Raw genomic sequence first — 13,930 nt, forward strand, 5'->3', positions numbered from 1 at the left:
CAAAGAAAGTGATACAGGATTTTAATTGGAAAAAGTAGTTAAGTCCCTGATTTTACTTCTTAGCTGAAAGCCACCACCATATAAAACACCCTGCCTGCTAAATAACATGCTGGAGATTGGCTCAGAGGAAAGTATAGCAATACCATTTTCTAATATTTTTTAGGAGAAGAAGGACTAACCCTGTCTGCGTTTTGAGTACCTTGTAAGAAGAATTTGTGCCTGGAGAACCAGACATAATAAATGACCATACTGATGTCATCCCACTGGTAGGTGTCTGCCACAAGGTCTCTGCTTTCTGCCAGAGGATCTGACTCAGTTATGGATTCTGGGGAAGCAAAGTTGGTATCAAGGATAGCACTTTTTTCTCCTCTCTTCTATTTTGGCTTCATGGCTAAACCAGGATGGACACAGTGTCACTTGGAACTACCAAAACTTTTATTCACGCACATGCAGGGAAGGGTTGAAGCTCACTCCCATTGCATCATTTGAATGCAATTGAGTGGGTGCAGCAGAAAGTGGATAGTCACTGGACTGGATTCTCACGTCATCTGTACTGGTGTTAATTTGAGTTAAATTTCTGACATAAGTGATCGACTCCAAATATACTGTGGTATAAATGAGAACAAAACATGACTCTAAAGTACTAAATTTACTGTCGCTGCCTGCATGACTGTCAATGCTTTAAGAAATGTTTCAAAACATTTATCATCCCAAAGACTAATTAAAGATACACAATACTTCAGCAACAGCTCACCCTAGAAAACTAAAAGCTACTTTCTGATGGGATACACAGTAGAATGCTGTTGATGCTCTCTGTTTGGCTTTTGTTTGGTTGGTTTTGTTTGCTTATTTGTTTCCCGCCCTTCATTCATTTCCCTGACCTGCAGCCTGGTCTTCATTGGCAATAGCGAACGAATGACTTCAAGATGGGAGAAGACAATTCCCTGTAACTTCCATAACCAATGAAGGTGCCTCAGACTTTTAAACAGATGCCTTTGCGAGTAGCTCACTATAGCCTGGCTATAGTAACCAGGTCTCAGGTTCAAGCACAAAATAACACAGGTGATCGCATGCAGCCTTGGCTTCCCTGTTGGCACAGAGCTGGGCTGTGCAAGTTGAAGAGCAGACAGGTCATTTGGTCACGTTACTCATTCAACTAAAGCTCAGCACTTATTATAGCTTAGTGCTTTGCTGTTTAAGATTGGAGTGGCCAGCACCCTGCAGATTTCAACCTGTTCTTCTTACCACATCAAAGGATTCTGGATACTGGGGCAGATTTGGATCTCCCACCAGTTTTAACTGGTATAAACTATGTGATAACTGCTATGAACTGTGTGTAATAATTGTGTTACTTAAGATCTCCAAGCACCCAATATGAGCATTGAGTGAGATCCCTGTAGTGAAAGAGCAACAAAGTCCATAATACTTTGAAAGCAGTAAGCAACATATCATAAAACATTATGATAGTGATTGGAAACCCAGCATTTGTACAGAATCTGTGGCTAATGTTGTATATTAAACATCAGTCATTATACAAGCTAATATTGTGCATAGCACAACGATCCCGTTAAGGAGCTACTGTAACAAAAGTACTTCTGCTAGGAAGGATTTATAACTTCATTTCCCAATGGTAATCAGAAACAGACCTGTAGAAATAAATGCAGTTATACTGGTGTAAAAGCCTGGAATTCAGACTACACAGCAAAAAAGACCACGTGTTGTTCAGTGAATCCCTCCAAACTGGGGGTTTTTTTGCCATATTCCCTCATCTCTCAAGCACATCTGGTGTTTTAGGAACATTGTATTCAACAGTGGTAAAAGGACACTAAGGCCAAGAATAACAAATGAAAAAAGAAAACACTGGGGCCTAATGCTGATCTCATATGGGTGTAAATCAGAGGGATTCCAGCAAAGCCTTTGGAACCACACCAGTGAAATCCTTGTGTCTGATTCAAAATCAAAACTGTAGAGACCAGTGATTTTCATCAACTGTCAGGCCTGAAATTCTCCCGTTCCACTGGGAAATTCTACTACAAAAGATCTCTAAAAGTGCTTCTCACAAATATCACAAATGCTGAGGAAGTGACAGAGCTAAAGCAAAAACGCTTTAGTACCTCTTGTGTCTGCACCAGATAATGTAAAATACAAATCAAACCAGATTAAGCGCAAGTTTTTTATTTGTAATTTGCAGTACAAAAAGACAGTTTGACAGCAAATAAATATATATTTTGCACGTAGTTACTGGATTAGTACATGGTTGCTCTTAAGACTTTTAAAGACAGAAAGTCTTTCCACTGACTACAGGGTGGGTTGTCCTCAGTAGCATGACCTTCTGAATAATATACATTATTGCACTTTGTATTTCTGGTCTTGACCTGAGGCATTGCTGTAGCCACAGCACTTGTAATGCTTGGCAATATAACTAAATAGACTGTCTTTAACATATAAACAAAAAGCAGCTGCTTGTTGACAAAATTGTTTGAAGACACCAGACACTATAAACCTCTTAGTCCCCATTTGTTGTAGGGAGATCCTAGCAGGGAGGAACAGTGTATCCATAAACGTCTGTACGGAAACCATGTTTGAGCCTGATAATTCTGTTTTCCCCTGTAACCCTGCAGCAAGAAAGCAAAAGTACATTCAAGACACAGATCCAATAACTGCATTAAATTTCCTAATCCCACCTTCAACCATAAAAATCAATTATTTTGTCTTATACACTTCTCAGGGATAAATCACATCAAATTAGAACCATTATAAAAACATGGGGTTTACTCTTCCTGAAGACATGGTGCCAAAATCTTGCATAATTGTCAGGTGCTGCTGTTTTAATTTCATTCCATTGTACTTGTATTTTTACCTCCTTAAATAACGTCCCTCTTCCCTCTTGTTTCAAATATTGGTGGAATCTCCCCCTCCCCTGCTATCTCCCTCCAGGGCTGCTGTAAAGCTAACTGTAGACAAGAGGACTTTCTGTGAGTTTAAAGGGGCTTTTTAGGAGGTACTGACTTCAGCTATCCCCCACTTGCTTTGCTTTTAAAACAGTTCTTTACAAATTACGTCTTTTACCATCCTGCAGTCTTTGCTTCTTGAGTGGTTTGCAGTTCATCAATACTTGGGGGCAAAGCAGCCTACTGAGAATGATGCTCCAGGTCCTGCCATACCAAATCTCTCCCTGTTTTTCCTCACTGTCCTCCAGGTGAGGATGCCCTTTTAATGTCCACTTTGCCAGAAGTCAACATGCTGCTTGCATTGTAAACAGCAGAATAACCTACTCAGGCTTGCCCCTTGTTTGACTTTGTATTCAATGAGCATCAAGCCAAACAGCGGCTAGAATGCCTGACCTTAAAGGCTGAAGTTCAGTAAGAAACACTAAGATCTTGAGGCAAAGGGTTTCATATTACTGGCTCCTGTGTCTTTCATTGATTAGAGGTTTTACAACTGATAGTGGGTTTCAAGGTTTATTTGGAAACTTTGTCAAGAGGGCAGAGGTGGGGGAAGGGAGAGAGTAAGCAAGGCTGAGGGTTTCTTTTCTATTTAGTGTGTGGCATTAAGATGGGAATAAACAAACGTGGCAGAAGGGAATGCCATTAACATACCATTTCCAGATCAGTCCCTCGGCTTATCGTTGGGTCAGTTCTCTGCAGCAGTAAGTGGGGAGATGGGGGTGCACACTGGAAGGAGGGAGGGTACAAGAGAGGGAATCTGGGAGGCGTTCATTTCAGATGATTTGTTTGCTTTCTGCAAAATGTGTTCAGCTCCAGCTGAAGCAAATGGGAGTGATCCAAATATTCTGAATTAGACTGTGTGAATAATCCATGACTGTGTTGGAGCTTCAAGTTCTAGGTCCTTGCAAAAATGTCATACAGGTGAAATGCCACATAGGGAACTTCGCAGCATTTGTTCACAGTATGCAAAATGTGCTCATGGCAAAATCTGCTGCCAGGATCAGATTCTGGGAAGATTCAGTCCAAGTGGGGAGGAACACCAGGAAAAGTACCAATCCAGAAAGTGGTGAGAAGGGGACATCCTAATTTTGCCCAGTTCCCAAGGGCCAGATTGAGAGGAGACTTCCAGAAGAAATGTAAAGGAGTCTTAATTAGATGAGCTTTCCAAGCTTTAGCCTGGAAAATGGCTTTCAAAGCTTCCAGGCACAGCAAGACTGGGAAACACTGCTGAGGCCAAAGTCAGATATGGAGCAAGGCCATAAGCACTGAAGTCAGTAGAAATATCCATAAGGAAATTCAGATAGCGGCACATTTTAGTTTCAGAAGTATCACGCAAGATGTTTCGGTAATCACTGGAGGACTCAGAATAAAAGAATGTATTATGATTCTCTAAAAGACCGTGCAGTGTTAACAAGCATGTAACGGGGGTGTGCCTGTGTGTGTGTGTGCACACGTGCGTGCCTCCTGACCCACTGGTGTTGAAAAAACTTCAAGTATCCATCTGTCTTGAAGTAATAGATGAAAAGAGAGCATGAAGCAACCTGTAATTTCCGTAGGCTGTGGCTGAGGTGTTAAAGAGAGGGGGTGTATACTGGAATGCACATAACTCTTTTCTAACCTCTCACGCCTTGCCCTGTGGAAGATAAGGATTGACATCGGAGTTATTTGTCCACTTGAGCTCTCAGAGAGCTCAAGGAAGTGCCAGTCAGGCTGTAGGCCAGCCGAGTTCCCTGTTTCTTGAGCCATAGCTTCTCCTGCCAGGCCTGTGGATAATTAATGTTCTTAATCTACTTTTCCAGTGCAGATGTTTGACTAAGAAAGAAAAAAATCCAACAGTCTAGCATCCAGGAAAGAGCATTCAGGCTTCAGAAACCATTTGCCAAATGGGACATGGTTTCATCACTCCAAATCCTTCCTTTGAGAACCAAAACAAGTTGGGGCTGCTGGGATTTCTGGGAGTTATCGGTAGCTGGTTACACGAGCTTCAGCTGGTGCTCAGGAGCTGACCCAGAACTCCCTACAGCCTGATCCACCTTTACGCTATCTCACTCCGACTGTGGCTTACCACAACATTTTTAAAAGTTGAAGAATGCTGAAAGAATCTTTCTTGTCTAGCATCTGTCCTGGCCTTCTAGTGGGAAGTAGTGATTTTCTCTCAAGGACAGACAGAGAGCTCACACTTAGTCAGACTCCAAAAAAATTACAGTCTATGCTCCAGACTCCCATTATCAGTCCAAATACACAGAAGATTATTTCTCTCTTATTTCTTTCACTTGCACCCCCATGTCCATTTTTCACCTGTGCTAATGCAGACTGCCAACAGTTCAAAACTCTCCAACAGGAAAGAGTTCAGAGAGCAACAAGAGCACTCAGAGATCTATGAAATATAACCTATGAGGAAACTGCAAAGGAATTTTTGTTTTCTTAAATATGGAGAAGACTGAACAGAGACATGATAACAGTCCTCAAAAATGTAAACGACTGCAACAAAGAGGAAGGAAATAATTTCTTCTCTCCCACGTGGAGAGGATAAGAATAACAGGCTAAAATCACAGCAGGCATGTTTCTTTATTAGATATTAGCAAAAAACATTTCTAGCTGTTAGGATAGTGTTACTGAAGCACTGGGATAGGCTGCCTTTTAAATCTCTGCATTTGGAACACTTTTCAAGCAGGTTGGAGCAATGTCTGTAGTGACTGGACAGGTACCACTGTGCTCTTGGAGCTGGAGAAAGAATTGGTGACTCCTTAAAAACCCTTCTGGCCTGCTTTTGTATAATTTAATGATTCGTTGGATAAGTACATGTTCATTTATTCACCATTTGGGAGAATTTTAGAAGTATTACTTGCACCTTTGTGTTGTCTCCAGGGCTTTCTTAAGATCATTGCTCTTCCAAACACTAGGCTATGCTCAGTGGTTCTCTGCTATAAAAGGTGAAGCTAGTCCTACCAACCAGGAGCTATAACCCTACCATTAATTGAAATACAGTGGGATTAAAGCTCCTAAAGAAATTTTTTTAAATGATCCCTTGGCTACCTAGTCACTTGCCTTCACTTTTGCAGCAGCATGTACTACAGCATTGCTGAGTTTTGCTCTTCAAAGACAACCACCAGTGAAACACAGAAAACAGGACCCAGGACAAGAATGATTAGCAGGGTCAGTCCCTGGCTGTCCCAGGCAGCTATATCAGGTAATCCTTTTGGTAAACTCAGCAAACTGCATCCCCAGTCCAGTTTGGTTTCTTGTCCTTGCTGCTCTCACTGGCTGGCTTCTCCAGAACATCAGCACTTACGCAGCCAAGAACCTTCCTCTAATTTCTAACCTAGCATTTTTTCTTGGCCAGTTTATTAACTAGTTCGTATGCTAATGCTGCATTTCCATCTCCCTAGAGTTTTCCAGTTTAGTGGATTTGTTGTTAGCATCAGTATCCCTCTTGGTTTTCATTCCGTAAAGCTAGACAAGTCAAGCTCTTTTCATATCCTCTCAGGCAATCAGGTGAATGCACCCATAATAGACCAATAGCACACTCCTTTCCTGATCTAAGAAGAGGTGACCCAAAATTACAGGATGGAGAAAGGGTATCTCAAAACCCAAACCAAACCACTTCTGGAACAAAAAATGGAGGCCTGGGAAGGGTTAAGAAGTTAAGTTGCCCTGTTATTTGCTCTGTTAGAAGTGTAGTTGTCCTACAGAAACTCTTGCAGTCTTTGTTATGGTTCTTTCGGGTATCACAACTAATCTGAAAGTGGTGGGGAAGAGCAATTCTTGCATCAGTCTTCACACAGCATGGCCTCCTTTCTGCTGCCAGTGGTCCCTACTGGCTAGTTCTGAAGCCCAAGAACTGCAGCTCTTCTTCTCATGCCCCCTTTGCAGAGGCCAGCCCCACTGGTGGCACCAGCACTGCAAGGTTGTGGTTACGCATTCGGCAGCAATGCTGCTTGAACTGGCTTGTCCCCACCCTTCTCCACTCCCAGCTGCTTTTTCCATTTCCCGCCGGGCGCCCTCCCTGTTGCCAGCATGAGTGTTTGCGCAGTTATGTGCAGAACCAGGTCAGGGATCCGATCCCAGCCAAAAAAATAGCCTGTGAATTTATTTTTTATTTTCCAGCTGGAAGAAGCTCTTCTGTCTGGTTTCTTGAGTGGCTGCACAAGCACTTTGGCTGGCACAAGTGGATGGGGGTGGAAATAAGCAACTTTGCCGTGTGTGCTCCTCCCAGGTGTATGTGGCTGACCCACAGAGCCTCCACTCTCAGTTAGCTTGGGTTGATCTCACAGAGGAAGTCACACACTCGTTCTTTGTCATGCCCCAGATGCTCCCCACCCTCCTTTCAAGGAACGTTGCTCTTGCCCCATCCGTCTCTTGTATGCATTTACCAGAAGGACTCTGTAATCAATCAACATCCATTGGAACAGCCAAGTCTTGGACGTCTCCTACTTGTCTTTATCAAAACAGACTGGAAGAGAGTTTGGGGGCTGCTGAGTGCTGCCACTCCTGCCACACAATCCCTTTTAGAAGCTGGGCTACATTTTCTATGCCTTAATCTTTGGACCATTACAGTGGTGCATTCTTATAATAAACAGTTACTAGAAAGATTGTTTGAAAAATGTAGTTCTTCCTAATTGCATTCAGTAACAAGTAAATCTTAGTTATAACTGTGTTCATGGGGACACTCGTTTTTTCTCAGGCAGCTTTTTACATTCAAGTTAAAATAAACCCACTGCTCTACTCACGTTTTTTGGCTCTGAGTGTTGCTATTAAGGACACAGACAAACAACTTCCAAGAGAAATTTTGCTGTTTCAAGTTTTCTCATTGTAATGTGTTTTGCTCGAGATACTTCAAGGGAGGCTGATACAACCATTATTACCAATAGGCTCTGCGGGAAGACTCTTTCACTTTATCTCTGGAGAGGGGATTGGGAACCTGGTTTGACTGAAGTATCTACAAGGACACAAGGCTTACTGTATGTTCTGACTGATTTCTGTAGGTATTCTGAAGACATAGTGCAAGATTGTTACTCTCTGGAGAGTAGAAAAATTAAAAAAAAAAAAACCCACACAACACCACCAAAAAGCCCTTAGCATAGCATTTGGATAGAGTACTAAGAAAAACTAGTTTTTAAAAGGCACACTGTTATATATCATGCAGTCTTGTCTGAAATTTGTACACTGGTGATATTTATCTATGAAATAAAACGATAGATAGTTCATTCCTGTCGGACCACCAGAAGATATTTTAGACTTGTTTTTATACTTATGGCACATATAGGTACTCAAAAAACTCCAGCCAGGCTTCATGGGTTGCTTGCTGGAAGCCTGTCCACAAAGGACCTACACAACACGAAGTCGTTTTAACTCCCAGGAGTGCCTCAATAGACACAGCAGACACCCACCCAGTGTAAATTATCCATTAATAAACAATATTTATTTATAAACTGATCAACCATAGCATCTTCTTATAGCCTACGCTAAAAAAAGTAAATTAAAAGAGGTAGTTATCTATATTAACATCTATGCAATAGTGTACTTACAGAGAGTTTTTAGTTAATTTACAGATTCCCATCAGGAGAGCAAGTCAGCAGCAGCAGCAGATGGCTGCATTTTGGGTTAAAAAGAAGCCAACAGATGCTGAAGAGTAGCAACGAGTGGCCTCTTTCCCCTCACCTCCATTGCCCGGCAGGATTCAATCACTTCAGCGATAACAATATACAGGGATCTTAGTTTTCTTTCAAAAGTAGGAGCCATGAGGGTGGATTTTGATTATAGAATCAGCCTCATGGTTCCTGATGGGCTTTTAGCCTTAGGCCAGCCCTTAAGAATGAAATGAGCTGTATCCTAGCCCTGCTTTCCTGTGACACGTTAGCCTGGTGCCTAAACACATCTCACTACTTCATCACATACATCTATAAGTTAAAAGAAAAAAAAAGCAACAAAACAAACAAAAAAGCTGTTTGAGAGGAATGCAGGGAGGCTAAATTCATCAGCACTTTGAAATGAACTTGCAGTACTAAGCACTGGTATTTTCATTGCAAAACAAGGCCTTTTGCTGGGAAGCATCAATGCAACAGGGTCTACTGACAGACTTGTCAGCACTTTTAGTCAGGCTGGAGTACTAGAACACACATTTGGCTAAACTGTTTGACCAGAATATATTACCTACCATAAATTTTCTATGCTACTGTAAATATAGAAATTATCCTTCAAAAGCCAAACATGCCTACTTGATCTGCAGGTACTATGGAGTAGCTCTGCTCTCTATTTCTCTAAAATCTAGAGAAGCACACTCATTTTTCTGCCTGAGGATTCCATCTAATAATAACAACATATTTTTCTACACTGTGACTTGATTCTGGCTGCATAGGTTTCCATTCCAGTGTTATTCATAGTTGCTTTTAACTTAAGCAAAAAGCAAGATTTGATTTCAGCTGAGACCAGACATATCAAATTCAACTAAAAAAAAAGTGTTGGGGAGGGGAAGGGAAGGACATTCTGGCTGGGGAGAAAAACGAGAAGAAGTGACTATGAACAGAGTAAAGTGGAAATTTTATTTGAGCTGTAACAATATCTTTGCAGCAGCAGCATAGCAGGCGCAACTTTCTGGACCGAATCTCTCCGACTGTTGGTTCTTCACCCGTAGGCTCTGCTGTGCGCTGGCGAGAGAGAGGGAGCGATGGGGATCGCTGCTGCGGCTGCACAGCCCATGCCAGGAACCTCTTGGTACACTGGCTGCATCACCGCATCCCAGCCCCAGTGAGCTCATGGGGCTCAGCTGGACTCAGAGAGGTAGCACAGGCACGTCATGAACACGACTGTCACGGCAAGTCTGTGAGAGGGACACTTGTTCCACGGACTGCCCAGACAATGAAGAATTGGCGTGCCGCCCCCTCCCTCGCCCCCCCAAGCTGATGCCAAGGCGGGCGGCTGGCCGCCGGCAGATGAATAGCAGGTCTGTTCCAGCAGCTGCGTGTCCTGGGCCAGAGAAGAGAGAGTCTCCGGCAGCGTGGACTGCCCCGCTCCGTGCACTGTCTGCTAAGGAAGAAGCCTTGGGGCTGAAAGGATGGCCTCGGAAGGGGAGAACATCAATCTCCAAGTGAGTTCATCATGGGGAAATACTCATGGGAGGGAGAAGTGGGAGGGAAGATCACTGTTTTAGGGGGGAAATATCTGTTTGCTCCTCAGCTTTGGCAGCCAATTTCTCTTGAAAACTCAGCGCTGCTTTTCTCCTCTGTCCTCCTTTCAAGAAAAGCTAGCGGCGGGATCTCTGCCCTGTTCTGCCAGGAGCTGTTATGAGCCTTATTCCAAAAGAGTGAGGGTAAGAAGAGGGGTATTACTGAATAGAGCTGGTTTTTGGGGGAAGGGGGAACAGCAGGGGCAGAAGTTAACCTTCAGATCTCAGAAGGAGGCAACACATACTATATAAGCTGCAAAAATCTGAGCTGTTCCTCATCTCACAAAGCCTTTCTCTGTTTGGCAGAAAATGCTCCCAATCTGCAGAGGAGGAAAAAAAATAAATACAGCAAATGCTGAGGCAGTGCAGAGGCCAGGGTTTCCTATGTGGAGTTTATAGAGAAACGAAACCTCTTGGTGAAGCTCTTTCAGTTCTCTGTGTTCCTCTTCTGAGTGTTTGTGTTTTTTAAGAAGGGTGTTTCTTCCACTCAGCGTGTGTTCTAGGAAAGGGCAACTACCCAAGGGTTTGGAAAAAGGAACTATAAGAGATTAAACACCCGTCAAATGTCAGAAGTTCAAGTCCAGATCCACACTTCAGACAACTCTGGAGAAGGAGAGAATATGAAGCATTGTCCCAGGGTGCAGCTTCCAGCTCTGGGTAGGCTGGCAGCAGGGTCCAAATTTCGCAGCTGATTTTTCTGTCTGTAATGGTCTTAACCATCCTTAGACCTGAAAGTGGGGAAGTCTATCTGTGGTCTCAATTTTTATTTCTTTGGCCCAGATCAAAGAAACTACAAAAGAAAGATTTGTGCTCTTGGAAATAATCAGAACAATTATTCTTAACTAGAAAGAAAGATCGAGACTCCCTGATCCTGCAGAACGTATCTCCACTGAGATACAAGGCGCAGAGCAGTTTTTTAAGATCTGGGAACGGTTATGCTCAGATAAGAGACACAATGACTGAGGAAGACACACACGTAGCTGTGACAGTGGGTGAAAATATACATTGTTTAGGATTGAGGAGGAGAGAGGTTATGCTTTCCTAGAACTAGAAAATGAGGGGGAAAATACAGAAATCAGTAAGCCAGGAACTGGGGGCAAAGGGCAAAGAGGACAAGAAAGTCATGCTAAACAAAAATTTAAATTAACTCTCTGTATGTTAAATCATTCCACCCAATAGAAAGCTTCAGATCTATCATGGATTTGAAGCCCAAGTTTCATAGATGAAAAAATCAGCTTTACCAATTAAAATGCTTAAAAACTTCTGAAAAATCTGAGGTTTAGACTTTTCTCTTTCAACCCATCTTGAGGTTAAGCAAAGAGCCAAAAGTGATCCTCAGCATCTTCAGCCTTTAGAATAGTTAAATAAATAAGCCCAGAAGGTCAAAGGTTCATTGAGTTACAAAACTGAAAAAAGCATACCTATCTGTTCTAGAGCAGGAAGGTGTGGAGTGTTTCTATCCACCTCCACACAGGTTGCCACAAGAAAAATCATGCTACTGAGATTTACTTTGCAACACCTTACAGGCCTTTCATGAAGCCACCAGACAGTACAAAATATAGGTGAATGCAAACAGGTTACTGCATGCTTATGACCAGGAGATATACAGCGCAAGAAGGGGAGGGAAAGAGCGTTACATACGTCCACATAGCTGAGACAGGCAGTGGGTCCTGGCAATGACATGACTTGACAAGTGTGAGGTGAGAGAAGGAGTGTAGTCTTTCAGTTGAAAGTACATTTTAGAGCCTCTTTTGAGTCCCTGCTCTGAGCACTGAATGCAGAGCAGGTGTCTTCTTGGAAGTTTTCAGCTGTGGGTTTCCAAAGAGCTTGTGGGAATGCACGCTGCCCGCTCTGGGGTGGTGAGGCATGACTCACTCCTCCTCAAAGAGCTCCTGGATGGAGTAGCAGGAACGGTCACGAAAGTTAAATGTGGTACAATACAGAAACAGGATTTTTTTTATTTGTAGGGAGAGGGTCCTGTGCACAAAGCAGTTGCACAGTACCTACTAGCATTTCTTATACAACATTTGCATGGCCAGCCTAGACAGGGAACAAGAGATTGAAAACAATATAAGCCTCTGGCCTAGCATAGGAGGGAGCTAGAAGAGGCAATCAAGGTTTAAGAAGGCTCTAAGGAGAACTGATTGGTCCCCAACCTTTTTGCTCATCCTGAAGCATGAGAAAAGGAGCTCACTCAGCAAAATTAAGAAATTATCTTTCACCCAGCATGTCAACAGCCTGTGGAATTTGCCATCTCCTGGAGCAGGTCAGAAGGTCAAATATTGGAGCAAGCATTGAGATGAGGTCGAGAGGTCCAGTAACAATATTTACAGTTATGCAAGCTAAAAAAGGTACTTTCAAATCCCATAAGCCAATAGCAGGATAAAAATAAATACCCGCTTCAGTTCCCTACAGGCAATGACACAACTGCTGACCAGACTGCAAGTCGTATCTTGCGTTAGAGAAGTTACCCCAACTGTCCATAAATGAGACCTCAGACTGCTTTTTAACAGCAACAAGTGTCTCCCATTAATCCACTTTCTCCCTTACAAAAATTCTCCTGTTCTGTGTGTTTCAAAGAAGTCTCTTTTCCAGTTCAGATTTCTAGGAAGACCAACAAAACCTCAAATTGTGCACAGAGAGATGCTAAAAGGAAATGGTGCTGAAGTGGAAAAAAAAGCCACAAGGCTGTAGAACAGCCTCACCAGATCTGTGCCAGCCAGCCAAGTGCTAAGACATAGGATAAAACTTGAATTAAAATATTTTAATTAAACATATTAATTTACCTGTTAAAAGATAAAACTTTAACATGAATTAATTTGAGTGATGCACTTTTCTTCCCAGACATCACTACTTGTGGCTTCCAAGTGAAACTTTCACTTTTCCCTATTAAGTATCTGCCATTGACAAGAAACCAGGCAGGCAGAACAGTAACCTGATGAGACAGAGCAGAGTAGTACATCCTGAGATAGCTGGGATCAGAAAAACACATTTGGGATAGAAACAAATAAAACAACCCAAGATCCCGTTACCAATTTAATTTTACTTCAGGAAACAAAGGTTTATAATTTAGAAGTATGGCTTCGATAGTCACACACTGGCTGATTTATCTGCACTTCTTTATGCTATTATTCCCCCTGACTCTCGCCTCCAACCCTCCCATAGAGATTTTTAGGAGGGAGAGAGGAGGAGGGAGCCATACAGGACCGTTCTTTTCAGCAGCAAAAGACCCATTAAATCTGTTTAGCTGTGTGCCTCAGCTGCTGCAGCTCATGATCTGGCATCTTAACACAACCCTGTTTCATCGGTGATTTAAGCTAATGTACCAGACTTTGAATGGGAGCAACTGAGACAACATCCGTTCCACCACTCCCACCACAGTGGCAGTAACCAAGGGAAAGTCTGTGAACAGCTGAGATCAGTAACACACATTATTGCCATGGCTAAGTCCGTCAGAGCCCCAGATGAATATTGCAGAACAGAGCAAAGAATGGGGCTGATAGTAAATGGCTCCGGAGTTCTATTAGGTTTGTATTTTTATATTTTCTTATTCATGAATGGGTGTTGTGCTGTGTATAAAAGGGTGTTCAAGGTATGTGTGCCAGATGAGTGTTATCCATATTTGTATTGCAAAAGAGGCTACATGTTGTGTGTTGCATCTTTCTTTTTATAGTTTCTTACTCTTTGGATAAAAAAAATTTACAATCCTCTGGGATGAGAAGCAGAAATAATACCTCACCATTTAGGGAATCATTCATACATCAAAGTAAAAAAAAGTAAACCGATAAAATAATCACTCTGGAAAACAGACCCTAAA

General features: G+C 42.5%; 1 protein-coding gene across 1 annotated transcript in view; it reads left to right on the forward strand.

The window, feature by feature from the left end:
* The first annotated feature begins 9,481 nt into the window (after nucleotides 1-9,481).
* NINJ2 (ninjurin 2) overlaps nucleotides 9,482-13,930 on the forward strand; it is a 50,491-nt gene continuing 46,042 nt past the window's right edge. Inside the window, exon 1 of the mRNA XM_065627640.1 lies at nucleotides 9,482-10,035. Within this exon, the coding sequence (XP_065483712.1) occupies nucleotides 10,003-10,035 (33 nt within the window). The 5' untranslated portion in view covers nucleotides 9,482-10,002. The remainder of the gene's footprint in view (nucleotides 10,036-13,930) is intronic.

The sequence above is a fragment of the Caloenas nicobarica genome, chromosome 1, assembly GCF_036013445.1.
Source record: "Caloenas nicobarica isolate bCalNic1 chromosome 1, bCalNic1.hap1, whole genome shotgun sequence".
Lineage (NCBI taxonomy): Eukaryota > Metazoa > Chordata > Aves > Columbiformes > Columbidae > Caloenas > Caloenas nicobarica.